The sequence below is a fragment of the Galleria mellonella genome, unplaced genomic scaffold (assembly GCF_026898425.1).
Source record: "Galleria mellonella isolate WM207_F2 unplaced genomic scaffold, CSIRO_AGI_GalMel_v1 utg962, whole genome shotgun sequence".
Lineage (NCBI taxonomy): Eukaryota > Metazoa > Arthropoda > Insecta > Lepidoptera > Pyralidae > Galleria > Galleria mellonella.
Genome location: NW_026442180.1, coordinates 119,676 through 135,134, shown reverse-complemented (window position 1 = coordinate 135,134; position 15,459 = coordinate 119,676). Strand labels below are relative to the sequence as shown.

The 15,459-nt window shown below is 45.3% G+C and overlaps 1 protein-coding gene across 3 annotated transcripts in view; it reads right to left on the bottom strand.

Annotated features, from left to right (window-relative positions):
- LOC113513706 (protein crumbs) overlaps positions 1-15,459 on the bottom strand; it is a 64,809-nt gene that overhangs the window by 12,220 nt on the left and 37,130 nt on the right. For all 3 annotated transcript variants that reach the window (XM_052902857.1, XM_052902856.1, XM_052902858.1), the window contains 24 exons: positions 14,612-14,760; positions 12,160-12,355; positions 11,568-11,778; positions 10,684-10,863; positions 10,375-10,597; positions 10,045-10,287; positions 9,502-9,714; positions 9,022-9,346; positions 8,759-8,927; positions 8,350-8,491; positions 8,160-8,252; positions 7,590-7,739; positions 7,305-7,498; positions 6,766-6,870; positions 5,970-6,101; positions 5,109-5,335; positions 4,786-4,934; positions 4,307-4,399; positions 3,888-4,003; positions 3,597-3,741; positions 3,397-3,503; positions 3,131-3,324; positions 1,803-1,924; positions 1,579-1,729 (listed from right to left, as the gene is read on the bottom strand). In XM_052902857.1, coding sequence (XP_052758817.1) covers positions 1,579-1,729; positions 1,803-1,924; positions 3,131-3,324; positions 3,397-3,503; positions 3,597-3,741; positions 3,888-4,003; positions 4,307-4,399; positions 4,786-4,934; positions 5,109-5,335; positions 5,970-6,101; positions 6,766-6,870; positions 7,305-7,498; positions 7,590-7,739; positions 8,160-8,252; positions 8,350-8,491; positions 8,759-8,927; positions 9,022-9,346; positions 9,502-9,714; positions 10,045-10,287; positions 10,375-10,597; positions 10,684-10,863; positions 11,568-11,778; positions 12,160-12,355; positions 14,612-14,760 — 4,029 coding nt within the window. The remainder of the gene's footprint in view (positions 1-1,578; positions 1,730-1,802; positions 1,925-3,130; positions 3,325-3,396; positions 3,504-3,596; positions 3,742-3,887; positions 4,004-4,306; positions 4,400-4,785; positions 4,935-5,108; positions 5,336-5,969; positions 6,102-6,765; positions 6,871-7,304; positions 7,499-7,589; positions 7,740-8,159; positions 8,253-8,349; positions 8,492-8,758; positions 8,928-9,021; positions 9,347-9,501; positions 9,715-10,044; positions 10,288-10,374; positions 10,598-10,683; positions 10,864-11,567; positions 11,779-12,159; positions 12,356-14,611; positions 14,761-15,459) is intronic.

Sequence of the window (15,459 nt, the reverse complement as noted above, 5' to 3'; positions counted from 1 at the left end):
TTACATCATAAATAAAATAAGATAATATTTGCACACTGACAGGTAATTAAATGAAACGCATTCGACCGTGAGTGGGTGAGTGAGTGAATGCAGTAAATATAACTCGTGCACGTGATGTTTGGGAAGCGCTGGCCGGCCGCTATCACTGGATCGGATTGTATCGTATGAATCGCGGCGATAAGATAGCGCGCTATCGTGGCGGGGCGGCCACGTGACCGCCGCCGCCGCGGGCCGCATTAGCAAACACTGCGGCCGCCTCTCGTATACATATCATTTGAGATTTATAAATGTAATATTTTCTGTATAAATATTATTAAGAATTTGTAATGAATTCATATATTGTTTTACTTTTTCATATTTTTACTCTAATTTGCGTTGTAATTTAAAATCGATTTATTTAATTTAGGACACGTTAATATCATCTAATTTATCTTATTTTTTATTTATTTTTTATGTATTTTTTTTTGTTATTAAACTTGTATTAAAGATGCATATAAATAATTTATTTGTGTGTTGGTTCCATATTGATTTTGTCAAAATTTCTATTTATTTTTAATTAACTTCAAAAAGAAGGAAGTTCTCGACTCGTTTATGTTTTTTATAATCATTACTTTTTTATTTGTTGTTACCTTATAACTTTGTCAGTTCTAAACCGTTTTAAAAATTATTTTTTATCTGAAAAAATCTACTTGTTCCATAGAAATTTTATCAAAATCAGATCAGCAGTTTAGGCACAATTGAAATCGGTTTTTAATTTAGTTTTTAAATAAAAAAAAAATTGGTCACAATTCAAGCTTTTCTTTGTTGGACGCAATCTTAAACTTTTAAGACACTTATGAGAAAACTGCCAATTTATATGTAGAGTACCATGTATAATTGAGATTACTGTCTTTTTTAAGGGCTTAATACAATGTCACGTTTTGAATTCAAATAAATATCAGGACGAGTGTATTTGTTTTCTTTTTGGAGCAAAATTAAATGAAATTATCAATGTAACATGTCTATGAAACAACTCTGGTCGCGATTCGAGTCGTTGCTCTTTTGTACATGAATGCGTAAATTTACAGGGTACAGAGGAATAACACCTGAGTCCTCAGGAATGGCAACGCATGGGGGGTATCATGGGCGAAACAGTATACTCTGTTATGTCCATGGTACTGCTCATGTCTATAGGCGACGGTTACCACTTTACATCAGGTGGGCCGTCAGCTTGTTTGCCATTCTAAGTTGTATAAAAAAAAAAAAAACAACAACAAAATGTACTTATGTGTAGAAGACGATGTTAAACAGTTTTTTTTTTTTATGAGTGTAAATAGTATGGTAACTCCGCCCGCGCTAACGGGATACGCTGGCGGAGCACCAGTGAAGGGTGATAGATGAGAATGAAAACAGGCCAGTTAGCCCATCATGATGAATTCATCAGGAATTAACCATGATAGCTTCCAGGGAGGACCGCGAGGAGGTGGACCTGGTTGGGTATATTGCTAGCAATGGGATTCTCAGTCTCCATTACTAACAATCCCTTTCCTCCGACGTTAAACAGTTAGGTGGTCGTGGTGGCGTGGCGTGGCGTGGTACCTGTGCGCGTGCAGTCGCAGCGGAAGCCGGCGCGCTGGTCGAGGCAGCGGCCGCCGTGCAGGCAGGCGGCGGCGCCGGCCTCCGCGCACTCGTCGCGCTCCGCCTCGCAGCGCCGGCCCGTGTAGCCCGCCTCGCACTCGCAGCGCGGCTCCTGTACATACGCACACGTCACTACACGTCACTACACGTCACTACACGCACGTACACGTACTGCACGCACTCACCGGCGGCTCGGCGACGCACACGCCGTGCACGCACGGCTCCACCTCGCAGAACGCGCTCTCGCAGTGTACGCCCTCGAAGCCCTCCAGGCACTCGCACGTGTAGTTGTTGCCCGTCGGCGGATCTGAACATAGACAATACATGTTTCATATTTTTCAAATATAGTTAACAAAATATATCTTTATATCAGCCATTAGCTATCCACTACTGAACAAAATCTCTTGGTTATCAGTAAATATTACACTTAGTAAGCAGATTAGCAATTGCAGTTAGGCTTTGGTGATGTGTAAAGAGAGAACCATCTACCTATATAATTAATATGCAATAAAATTGTTGCATTTAATAATTACTTAGAAATAAAAAAAAAAAAATCCCAAACATGCTTGGATATGTGAGCATTATTTTGACAATCTTCTTCGAGATTTTATTTTTTATTTTTTTATTTTATTTTATACAAAAATCCACAGCTCTTAAAAAATAACTTACATGCTAAGTCTCTTATGAATACAGCCAATAACGGATTTTACTTATACAAACAAAAATTTTGATTCTATAGCGAGGTAGGCAAGTTAGAGTGGGTGTATGCAAGTAATATAAGCACATGTATGTAAGGAACCCATATATAATAGTGAGTGTCCATAAAGTTAATTGATATATAAAATAATTAAATTCATGTTGTTAAAGTTCAGATATTGACAGCAATGATTAAATAATACAAAATCATGGTCACCAATTGTAAAGAGGGTAAATGTATGCGTGGGTGTATGTGTAGTGATAAATCCAAATTGTCGTACTGGCCAGATACATGCGGGCAGCGGCCGGCAAAAGTTGTATAAAAATCCATATCTGTCGTGTTTTGCGGCCAGATAAATTACTATGTAAACTCATATCTGTTCTGTAATTTAAAAATGGAATGACCTTTTACTTCGAAACATGGCTACCAAGGAGGTAACTTATAAAAGGTTTTATTTAAATTTTGAACTGGATGCAAATAGAAAGCTGTTTATTGAAAAAAAAAAAACAAAGGAACATTATGGTGCGTGACAAATTATTATTGTTCGCTATTCATCATTGAATTTAAAAAGTAAAATTGTGTTTTTGATTTCCGCGCATTGTTTGAGAAAAGTCAAGCCTTGGCCACAACTAGGCATTGATGGACTCACGTATGTGTGCTTCGGCTACGCCTCGGCCCACATTTGAACGTTCATCCATCAATGCTTCAGTTGCTGGCTGCTGCAGTAATGTACTATAAATTTTAATTATGAAAAGTTTGTAAGTGTATTATTATATGTGTGTGCGCGCGTGCGTGCGTGCGTGCGTGCGTGCGTACCGGGCGGCTGGTCGCGGCAGGCGCGCGCGCCGCGTGCGCAGGGCCGGTGCGCGCAGCGGCGGCGGCGCGGCTCGTCGCAGCGCGCGCCGCGCCACTCGGCCGGGCAGCGGCACGAGAACCCGCCCGCCGCGTCCGAGCACGTGCCGCCGTTCGCGCACGGCGACGACGCGCACTCGTCCCGGTCCACCTCGCACCTGCGCACACGCAACCTGCTCCATGATACGCGCCACCGCTCCATGCCAACCACATGCCGATACCACACTTACAGCTCCCCTTCGAAGCCCACCGGGCAGATGCACGTGTACATGGCGACGCCGTCCTGGCACGTGGCGCCGTTCTGACACTTGTTCTCCTGGCACTCGTCTACGTCGGTCTGCAACATTCATTTGTGGATTAATTAATGTAAACTGTTGGAGGTGGCGGAGCACTGGTTTCGGCTGAGCGCCCTGGTCAGCGCGGCACCGACCTCGCAGTGGTCGCCCACGTAGCCGGGCGGGCAGGCGCAGGCGTACGAGCTGCGCACGTCGGCGCAGTGTCCGCCGCGCTCGCAGTCCTGCTCCAGGCACAGCACGCAGCCCACGCCCTCCGCCGCGCCCCATCCGCGCCCAGACCTGACAGTTGCAATTTACAGTACACTCTAATTTTGGCCAGGCGAAGCTTAACTCTCAGACATTTTAATTTGTACTTACGTCACACGAGCAACTTCGATACATAATTTTTAAGTTTAAATAAATAATATTATATAAGAATAACTAACAATAGTGCGTAGTGTGGTTGCGCGGCGAGTAGGCCGGCCGCCGAACCCACGAACAGCTCCTCCTCCGTAAAGAATGGTAACAGCAGCGACCCCACGTGTACCGCGCCCATGCAACCCTGCGATAAATATGCTAAATATATTTTATGTTAAGGCAAAAAAAAAATCCAAAAAATTATAATATACTTTATTAAAACATTTGTTAATTTCATGAATCTTAAATAAATTTAAAATTCCGTGTCCACTGATTTTATTCCTCTTTACGTTTTACCTTTTGGAAGTGTCTGGGAATCAAATGTCTAATCAATTAAGTACCACTTGGTGAGAATATTAGGAAATTATCACTTAAGCTAGGTGCCACGTTTTGCACACCCTCATTCATCTACTTTTTACTCCAAATCTATATTAAAAGTGTACGGAACCTTAAAGTATCCGCCGTCCAAGTTGTCCGCAGCATACTGGGCGCCCTCTGTGTACTCCAACACGGCCAAGTCCGTAGAGTTCTCAGGCTGAAGCTAAATAATGTTTATATAAATAAAAAAATATATACAGAAGCGAAAAATGGTTTCTAAATCTATATTGTAATCTTCTTTTAATTTGTAATTTTACAAAACAGAAGTTGATACGCAATATTAAATTACGAGTACTAGGTAAGCAGTTGTGTTTGTACAGCAGTATTTCGGTTTGAAGGGTGGGCGCATATGGCGCGAATTTAGAGGAATAACACCTTAGTCCTCAGGAATGGCAAATGGCAGGTATCATGGGCGAGAGAGTATACTATGTTATGTGCATGGTACTGCTCATGTCTATAGGCGACGGTTACCACTTTCCATCAGGTGGGCCGTCAGCTTGTTTGCCATTCTAAGTTGTATAAAAAGAATGTAGGCGTAGTAATGCGCACCGTGATGGCGGTGGTGGCGGGCGGGAGGTAGTCGCGGCGCACGCCGCCCAGGTGTATGTCGCCGTCTGTGACGAGCTGCTGCCACGCCGCCACGTCGATGGCCGCCACGAACCCGGCCTCCTCGTGCCCGTCCGCCTCCACGAATACGCCTGCAACACGCGCACACAGCTACACCTTAATACACATGTTACTAATTTATCTATCTTAATATCTCAAAATGGATATCCTAACAAAAATTTTAGGAGTCGCTGAACAGCTTTTTATGTCGTATTTTTTTTTATGATTTGGAAAGTAATGTTATTGTGAGTTTAGGGGCGGCGCACCGTGTATCTCGGCGCGGTCGGCGTGCAGTGTGAAGCGCAGCGTGGTCCAGTGCAGGTGGTCGCGCGCGCGCATGCGCTGCAGCGCCGGCTCGCGGCCCGCCAGCCGCCACTCCACCGTCACCTGCTCCTTGTACGCGCCCACGCTGAACACGGACTGCTCGCCGCCGCCACCACCGCCGCCGCCGGGCGGCAGCACCGCGCGGAACAGCGTGCCGCCAGTCTTGCTCCTGCGCACGTGTACACACTATTGTAACCGACCACGTGAAACCTACTTATTATAACTATCCAGAGAAGCAAGTAGACAGCAACGTCTAATACTCTATTCTCTCTCATAATCTTAACGCTAGATACGAATGCAAACTTACTGTTTCAAAGTATTGTTTAGAAAAATTTAATAAGTCTTTTATGGGAATGAGCATTAAATGTTACAACAAGATACAGAAGGATATTTTAGATCTGTCTTTTAATAAGTTTAAAATTGTTAATAAAAACACTTATTAAACAATGCCTATTATACGCTAAACTACTACTTGAATGACAATACACATTTGTGTTAATCAATCACACACAGGCTTTTAACGACCGTGTAATTTTAGACATAGTACATTTAAATAAATACAAATAATGTTAACAAAAGATTTAAAAGAGTAACTATTGAGTTTCGTGCAGGATCCTCTCAACAAATAACAACCTTACGAACACTACAGTAGATTAAAAAAGAAATGACGATTTAAAAGTGCTTGTAAACAAATTGATTTGATATTGGAAACATGTGTATATTTTATGAGCTGTGGAGGCATGTTGCGTGTTGTGCTGCGTGTTGCGTGTTGTGTTGCGTGTTGCGTGTTGTGTACGCAGTACCTGTAGGTGAGGGTGAGCGAGTCCGGCGGCTGCAGCGCGTCGCCGGCGAGCGGCAGGCCGCGCGGCACGCGCAGCCGGTACGACAGCGTCGTGTTCACGCCGTCGAACGTCGCGTTCGACACGCACTCGTACCTGACCAAATATGATCACATTTTCACAGAGTTACCCATACAAGTTCTATTCTCAGATTTGGTACTTTAATATGAGGCAACTCTGTACATACAGCAACAGCTTTCATTGCTCAGAAAAAATTGTATTCGTACTGTATGTGGAATAATTCAGAGAACAAGCTGTAACATTTTTTTTTATACATCTTAGAATGGCAAACAAGCTGACGGCCCACCTGATAGAAAGTGATAACCGTCGCCTATACACATGAGTATGTGTGTTATATACCATGGACATGACAGAGTATACTGTTTCGCCCATGATACCCCCCATGCGTTGCCATTCCTGAGGAGTCAGGTGTTATTCCTCTGTACCCAGTAAATTCACGCCATATCCCACCCTTCAAACCTAAACACAGCCATGCAAACACAACTGCTTCACGGTTGAAACACGAATGGGACAGAGATACCCAAGCAATCGACTTTTGTACAAAGTCTCCCTCTGGTGAATGTGTCTGGTGTGGTCTAACATCTTATTTTACCATGTAGCTAGCGAATAAATATGATTTGATTTTTAATTTGAAGGAAACATCCAATAATTTTCTTATACCTATAAAAGTGATCTGTATAACTTTGAGCTATATTAAGGTAGATATATATAATAATTTACACTTGTTAATGTTAGTTACCCGGCGTCGAGGTTCCTGCAGTGCGAGTTGGACGGACAGTCCTGCAGCTGACAAAATTCCACTTGCGCGCACTGCTTACCCTTGTAGCCACGCAGACACGTGCACCTGCATCATAATATATGTATTCGATATAATAATCATATAATGAAAGGCAATAAAACACATCACAATATGTAATCTAATTTTTTTTTTATGCAACTTAGAACGGCAAACAAGCTGACGGCCCACCTGATAGAAAGTGGTAACCGTCGCCTATTGACATGAGCAGTACTATGGACATAACAGAGTATACTGTTTCGCCCATGATACCCCCCATGTGTTGCCATTCCTGAGGACTCAAGTGTTATTCCTCTGTACCCTGTAAATTCACGCCATACCCAAGCAAATGACTTTTGTACAAAGTCTCCCTCTGGTGATTATTATTAATAATAGTAACGTACACGATTCTTATTGTGTTTTTTCCTCGAGCTTTTAACAATTCTACACTGGGTCCAGACTCACATCCTCATACATAGTGTGTGTGTGCGTGTGTGACGTACGTGTAGTCATTCCAGGTGAGTGTGCAGGTGGCATTGTGCAGGCAAGGGTGGGAGGCGCAGGCGTCGTCCGACACCACGCCGGGCAGCACGCCCTCTGGGTCCAGGGTCACTTCCCCGAATGGCGGTGGCAGCTCCAGCCCCGGCACTTGCAGCGGGAAGAACTCCACTATGGTCACGTTCACGCCGTTCGACACCTGCACCATTATACAAATGAATACACCAAAATATAAAACTGTTTACTACTGCAATCAACTCTTGGCACGTTTACACTAAACAAACATTGACCTGCACGTCCTGTATGACGCCCTTGAAGTAGTCAGCGTCGTCGTGTTCGAGGGGCGCCGGCGTGGTGGCGGGCGCGGACGCGGCAGCCGGCGGCGCGGCACCGGTGGGCGGCGCGGACGGCGGCGGCGGCGGCCCGCCCAGGTACAGCACCTGGCCGCACGCACATATATTATTCATATACATATATACATTGACGGTATTTACCATTGGGGGGGGGGAGTTGCCAATAGTTACTACGCTTGGCAGGCGGGTTGGCAACCGCAGTTAGGTCTTTTGATTTCAAATATTATTTTAAGAGGGACGCTGCTGCCCATCCCTCGGGAAACCGCAGTGTAGGACGACCCCCCATTAGATGGAGTGACGACCTAAAATGCCCTGCAGGGAGTCAGTGGATGCATCAGTGGAGGCTCAGGACTGTTCTTTGTGGCAGTCTATGGAGAAGGTATATGTCCAGCAGTGGACGGATAATGGCTGAAACGGTGATGATGATATACACATACATCATTTGTTACTTATTAATCATTATTCTAATATGTAATATTTCGAGTGTAGCGAAATGTAAGCGTGTACCTGCGCATCCAGTTGTTTCGCGGCCGATATCGATTTGCGGAAGTACTCGGTGCCGTTAAGCTTCACTTGCACCAACGTAGAGTTGCGCACCACCTTTGCAGCGGAACAGATCATATTAGAGGCACTGTCCTATTGACTTGTCATATATTAGCCAATGTATTAGTAACAAGGTCGGAGCGCTAGTACGTGCCTGTATAAGGTGCAGATGTCCGTTGTCGAGGCGCGTGCCGCCGACAGTGTAGTTCTCCGAGGTCTGGTTGAAGCGCAGGTGTACTAGCAGCTCGCCGCCGAACAAAGACGCGCTCACTTGCGTTTCATCCGATGGATGGGCCCTATAATAATACGTACATATAGTATGTTACATACATTTTATATTATTTTTTACATAGTTCGTCATTGATAAGATGTATAATGTGTACAGGTGCGTGTACGTGTGCGCGTGTGCGTGAATGCATGCTTGCGTGTGAGCGTGTATGTACGTGCGTGAGTGTATGATGCTGAGTGAACGTGTGTGCGCGCATTTGTTGCGTGCATTAGTGTACGTGTGTTGCGTGCGTGTGTGCGTGCGTGTGTGCACGTGTGTGCGTGTGCGCTCGCACCTGGGCAGCGAGCCGAGGTAGAAGATCTGGCCGGTGGGCTTCCTGGTGCGCACGAACATGGAGATGTCGAGCGCGGCGTGCACGGCGCGGCGCGCGGCGTCCGTCACGCGCACGGTGGCCACGGCGCGCGGCTTGGCCGCCTCCTGCCCGAAAGTCGCCGCCGTGTAGTCTGCAACGGACGACAAACAACCACTCGTACACGGCTCATTTATACATATGTGCGGTTGAAAGAGAGAGAGAGACGTAGCGAATGGTGCACTGACTGTACTGGCAGGTGTGGCCGAGGTAGGGCCGCGGGCAGGTGCAGACGAAGCTGGTCCAGGCGTCCTCGCAGGAGCCGCCCGAGTGGCAGGGGTTGGGCGCGCACTGCGGCGTGCGCGGGCACGAGGCCAGCACGCCGCGCAGCTCGGCGCGCGCGCGCCGCCCGTCGCCCTCCGCCTCCCCCGCGCCCTCCGCCACCGCCGCGCCCTCCCCCGCGCCATCCGCCGCAGCCTCCGCCTCGCCCTCCTCCTGCTGCTCCTGCTCCGCCGCCGCCGACTCGGTGGTCGCGCTCTCCGCGCTCGTCGCGTTCGAGTCCTCGGGTAACACCTACGAGTATTTCCTTGTTCCATTTTACTCCATCATCACCGGCAAACGACCTTAAAAATCGCTCAATCGAGACAGTGACGAGCATAGTGACTGACCAACGATGTAATGAATTGCAATACAACTGAAGCGTAGTGTATAATGTGAAGTCTACCGACCCACTGTCCGTTGACGACGACGTCCTGGAAGCAGCCGACGAAGAAGTTAGGCCCGTGTCGCAGCGTGGCGTAGGAGGAGCCGGCGGTGCCGAGCCGCGTGCTCGGGAACGACGTGACGGTGGCGTTGAACGCCTCATTCTGGCTGATCGGGTAGATGGTCTGCTCCTCGTTCGCCGCCAGTACCAGGTGCGAAGAGTTGATCGTCACGAACACCTAACGGCACAAGCATACATACAATTATTACTTGCCAACTTATACCACGTGATTGTACATTTACATTAAACCGTAAATACTAAAAGTCGTCAGTCACAAATGTGACCTTGGACCGTCCTTGGATGGCCGGACATTTGACAATGGTCGTGCGTACTGGATATTTTGCTCACACTTATGTAAACAATTAAAAGGTTGGAGATACAATTGAACAACCGTACATATTCTTCAGTCGCGTTAATCAGCCGCGCCTGACGGAAACATCCTATAGTATATTGCACGTAATGAAATATAAAATCAAAAACAGAGGGATTAGGAGTGATGTGTGAGTACCTTCTGCCAGTTGCTGTCATTGAGGTTGGAGCCGATGAAAACGCCCTCCCACTTGTTGAGCAGGCTGGAGTGCAGGTTGAGGCGGCCGTTGCTCAGCTCGAGGAAGAAGTAGGTGAGGCCGCGGCCCATCGCCAGCAGCCCGTTGCCGAGCGTGGTCTTGAACCTGAACGACAGGTCGTAGCCCTCCTCGCGCGACGTGTTCACTTCAGCGTAGCTGCTCTTCTCCAGCGACATGGTCGTTATCTGAAACAGCGTTCGGCCAATTATTAGCACATGTCCGGGTGGAGGAGGAGGCGGGGGAGCCGCGTCCGCGCCAGAGGCCGGAGGTACCTTCTCGCAGACGTGTCCGTAGTGTCCGGGCGCGCAGGAGCAGTTGAAGCGGTGCTCGGTCTCGTGGCGCAGCCAGGGCAGGCAGGTGCCGTTGTTGCGGCACGGCCGCGCGTCGCAGCCGCGCAGCGCCACCGAGCAGTTGCGGCCGCCGTAGCCCGCCGCGCAGTAGCACGAGTACGTGGCGCGCCCGTCGTAGCAGCGCCCGTGCACGCACGGCCGGTACCTGCGCACACGCACACCTCTCGCGTCTACACTCGGCACACAACCACACGAGCAATGCATTTCAAGAGGCGAGCTCGCCGCGCGTACCTCTGGCACTCGTCGATCTCGATGTCGCAGTGGTCGCCCTCGTAGCCGGCGTTGCAGTCGCACACGTAGCCGCCGACGCCGTCGATGCACTTGCCGTGGCCGCAGGGCGACGACGCGCACTCGTCCACGTTCACCTCGCAGCGCGGGCCCGTCGTGCCCGCCACGCACACGCACTCATACCTGCACGCGCATATATACAGTACAGTTACACAATACACACGCGATACTAATCTAATAATACCGCTGGACCTCTACTCTATAGGTCATCTGATGGTAAGCGGTTACTGTTCGATACTTTATATTTATATATTATTATACTATTCATACCAGGGGACCTACCATGAAATGAAATTCCGAAGTTTCGGACTCAATTTCATGTTTTTGTTCGCACTTAAATCGGCCCAGTAAATGAAGCTTACCATTTCGTTCTTAATAAATCCTACCATAAAAGTCCTAAGGAATAATATTTTCATATTTTGAATGTTTTTAAACGGTAAGTATTGTGTAATTTTAATATTAAATTTGTGTTTCGTTCGGCTCCGAAATTTCGGAAAACATTTCATGGTAAGCTCTCTGGGATCATCGATAATTCTCATAGCTCGTCGTTGCACTGAGTCGAAAGATTCAAGCTGGTATATTTGCTAGTTGCTCCTGTCAATAAGTGACAGCAATACTTTTTCATAAAAAAAATCTATTTTATTCTTAACAAAATTGCTAAGGGACCACAGTGTGTAAGTAAAAAATTTCAGTTTTAAAAAGAATTAATAAAACCTGCGTTACTTCAAATTCGTAAATTTGTTTTTTTTTTTTTGATGCATAGAAAATCAAATTGAATTCAGAACAATCGCTTGTAATAGTAGAAACAAAACGATAGTGTGAGTTACCCGCTGGCGTTGTGGTAGTGGAAGGGCGCGTAGAAGGAGTCGGGCAGCAGCATGTGCGGCTGCGGGCCGAGCTGCAGCGGCGCCGCGGCCGCCGCCGCCGCGGCCGCCGCCGCCGCGCGGTACAGGCTCGCGTTGCTGCGCTCCACGCACACGCCGCCGTAGTTGCACGGGGAGCTCTCGCACTCGTTTATGTCCACCTCGCAGTTCTTGCCTGAACCACATCGCATACTCACTCACATGCTACTTTGCATTAGCACAGAGTCGTCTGCTAGCCGATCGGCAGCGGCGGAACGCCAGTACATCGCGTCGTATACAATTTACTACAGTCGTACTGCGCAAAGATCTGTTATCACATCAATGGAATGCATATACTCGACAAGTTTTTTTTTATATAACTTAGAATGATAAACGATCTGACGGCCCACCTGATGGAAAGTGATAAGTGTCGCCTACAGACATGAGCAGTGCTATGGACATAACAGAGTATAATGTTTCACCTACGATACCCCCTATTAGGTCGTACGCATGCCGCTTGTGACGCGTGTCAGTCGGTGTCAGTGTGTAGACAGGGCAGAGTGTGGTATAGCAGTACCGGTGTAGCCCGGGTGGCAGACGCAGCGGTAGTCGTTGAGGTCGTCGTGGCAGGTGGCGCCGTGCAGGCAGGGCTGCGGCGCGCACTCGTCGATGTTGGTGCCGCAGTCGTCGCCCGCGAAGCCCGTGCCCGCGCACTCGCACCGGTAGCCGTTCAGCGCGTCCACGCAGCGCCCGCCGTGCAGGCACGGCGACGACTGCGCGCAACCATCACAACGTCAACAACCTCAACATCTTTATAATATAGCGTTGGAATAAAGAATATCTATCTAAAATTACGATCAAAAATACGCTTGTAAATAATTTGAAATGCGCATTAATTGTTGAGTTTCAATATTTATATTAATGTAACAATAACAATGTTTTTAAGTTATTATTAACCAGTCATTTTGTTGACACTTTCATATCGGTTGCATAACATTTGAGAATCAAGTACTAAGCGGCCCTTAGTACTTGGTTCCCAAACTCTATGAAATTACATAATTTTGATAAGTAACGGAAGCATTGTCAATACAGCGGCCTCTTAGCAAACAATACAATGTATTTATTGTTCTAATAAAAAGCTAAACAAGTTAACTACTTAGATTACACATTTTTTTTTATACAACTTAGAATGGCGAACAAGCTGACGGCCCACCTGATGGAAAGTGATAACCGTCGCCTATAGACATGAGCAGTACCATGGACATAACAGAGTATACTGTTTCGCCCATGATACCCTCCATGCGTTGCCATTCCTGAGGACTCAGGTGTTATTCCTCTGTACCCAGTAAATTCACGCCATATCCCACCCTTCAAACCGAAACACAGCCATGCAAACACAACTGCTTCACGGTTGAAACACGAATGGGAAAGAGGTACCTAAGCAATCGACTTTTGTACAAAGTCTCCCTCTGGTAAAATAGTCCTTTAAGGTAATAAATGTGGTTACACTCAATTGATTGTTAACAAATTATTGAAAACATAAACGCATGTTGTTAAAGTTACAATTGGAACGAATCAATCGTATTACATAATTAGTCACAGGCTCGCATCTCTCGCGCAGTGAAATAGAGACGATGTATAATGTAGAAATGATTTGATCAAGTTATAATAGTACATTACTGCGCGGCCAGCAACTGAGGCATTAATGGACGAACGTACAAATGTGGGCCGAGGCGCAGCCAAGGCACACATACGTGAGTCCATCAATGCCTAGTTGTGGCCAAGGCTTGTATAGTACTTTTCTCAAACAATGCGCGGAAATCAAAAACACAATTTTACTTTTTAAATTCAATGACGAATAACGAACAATAATAATTTTTCACGCGCCATAATGTTCCTTTGTTTTTTTTTTTCAATAAACAGCTTTCTATTTGCAAGACAGTTCGAAATTTAAATAAAACCTTGTATTACTTACCTCCTTGGTAGCCATGTTTCGAAGTAAAAGGTCATTACATTTTTAAATTACAGGACAGATATGAATTTACATAGTAATTTATCTGGCCGCAAAACACGACAGATATAGATTTTCATACAACTTTTGCCGGCCGCTGCCCGCATGTATCTGACCAGTACGACAATTTTGATTTATCTCGAAGAAGATTGTCAAAATAATGCTCACATTTCCAAGCATGTTTGAGAAAAAATATTTTATAATTTGGCAAATTGACGTCAAATTATACTTAAAACAGTTGGCCATGTTTCGTATTGCACATAGCGGGCGGATGAATTAAAAATTCGATTAATAATTCTAACGTAACAGACATACAATATGCAGTCTAATAAAAACTTTTTCCTTTAAAATTAATTGAATAGAAAAATTGCACATACGAGTATTATATATAGTGTACTCTTGTATAGATAGAGTGTCTTCATACAGATGCTTTGAAAAAAAACGTGTCAACTTTCTCATACAATTTTGTGTGATTCTTTTATAACTTCTATGATTATTTTGTCTTATAATTTCTGCATCTTATTAATGCATAAAAACTTATTTTATTTATTAAGTATTTACTGATGTTGCTCACAACTTATGTTCATGTATATTTCCATAATTAATAACGCAACTTTTAAAATATTTGTAGTGTAGTATTATTTGATTCATTATAATTGTTACTTCATTTATTTGTACCATATAATTATGCTAAAGTAAATGCTGTGAATACCTTTAGTAGGCATATGCATTAATATTGTATTGTATTTAATGTTTGTTATATATGTTACAATGCAATGTTATTGGTGTTCTTTTAAATAAATAAATAAGTAATTAAATATAGATACGTCAAGATAAATTGTGTGCGTAAGTATATAGAGCACTATTAAAAAACAAAAAAATAACCCATTTTTGAGACCCGAGTCTGTCTATATAATCTAAATGTATATACTATAGTAGTATACGAAGGCGTAGCGTGTGGTGAGGGTGTGCAGGGTGCATAGTGCGGCGGTGGGGGAGGGGGTGAGGGGGTGGTCACCTCGCAGTCGTCGATGTCGAGCTCGCAGTTGGCGCCGGTGAGCCCGTCGGGGCACACGCACGAGTAGCCGGCCACGCCGTCCACGCACGTCGCGCCCGCCGCGCACGGCGACGTCGCGCACTCGTCGATGTTGGTCGAGCAGTCCTTGCCTGCGCACCGAGCAAACGTCCGACACACTCAGGCTAGCGTTAGGTCATATAAATATATACCGCACGCGTTGGTCAAATCGACGCGTCGCCCATTTCCCACCAACTGATGATCGGCGCACGGTCGAACTAACTGATCCTGGTGCGAGCTTTCCTCGACTTTCCGTCAATGACTGACGCAGTGTAACCAAGAGTATCTATTTGTATGCAATGTGATTAATTGGTGTTCCATCAGGAATGACCAATGTGTCCAAAAAAAGCCATACTTGGCAAATAAGTTAGTAACTTTAGTTAGGCTTTGGAAACATTTTAAGAGGCACAAATAAGTTCCCTCAGTCGCCTTGGGATAGGAAGGAATGACCCATTCTAATCCGGGACTACACGGCGGATTTGCTCTTCACTAGTTTCGTTACTACATAATAAAAGCAGCATAATAAAAATGTAAATTAAAATATTGCCCTTTTTGTAAAAAATTTAATATATAAAAATTAATTTACAATCAAAACTGGAATAAAAACTATCGATTATGAAAAATATATATATATATATATATATATATATATATATATATATATATATATATATATATATATAATTTGATATATATTCAAAATAAAATACAACATATGAAATAATGTAATTTTTACTTATTTATAATTGAGTCAATGCTATTACATTTGAGGTTAAATTCTCCTTAAATGT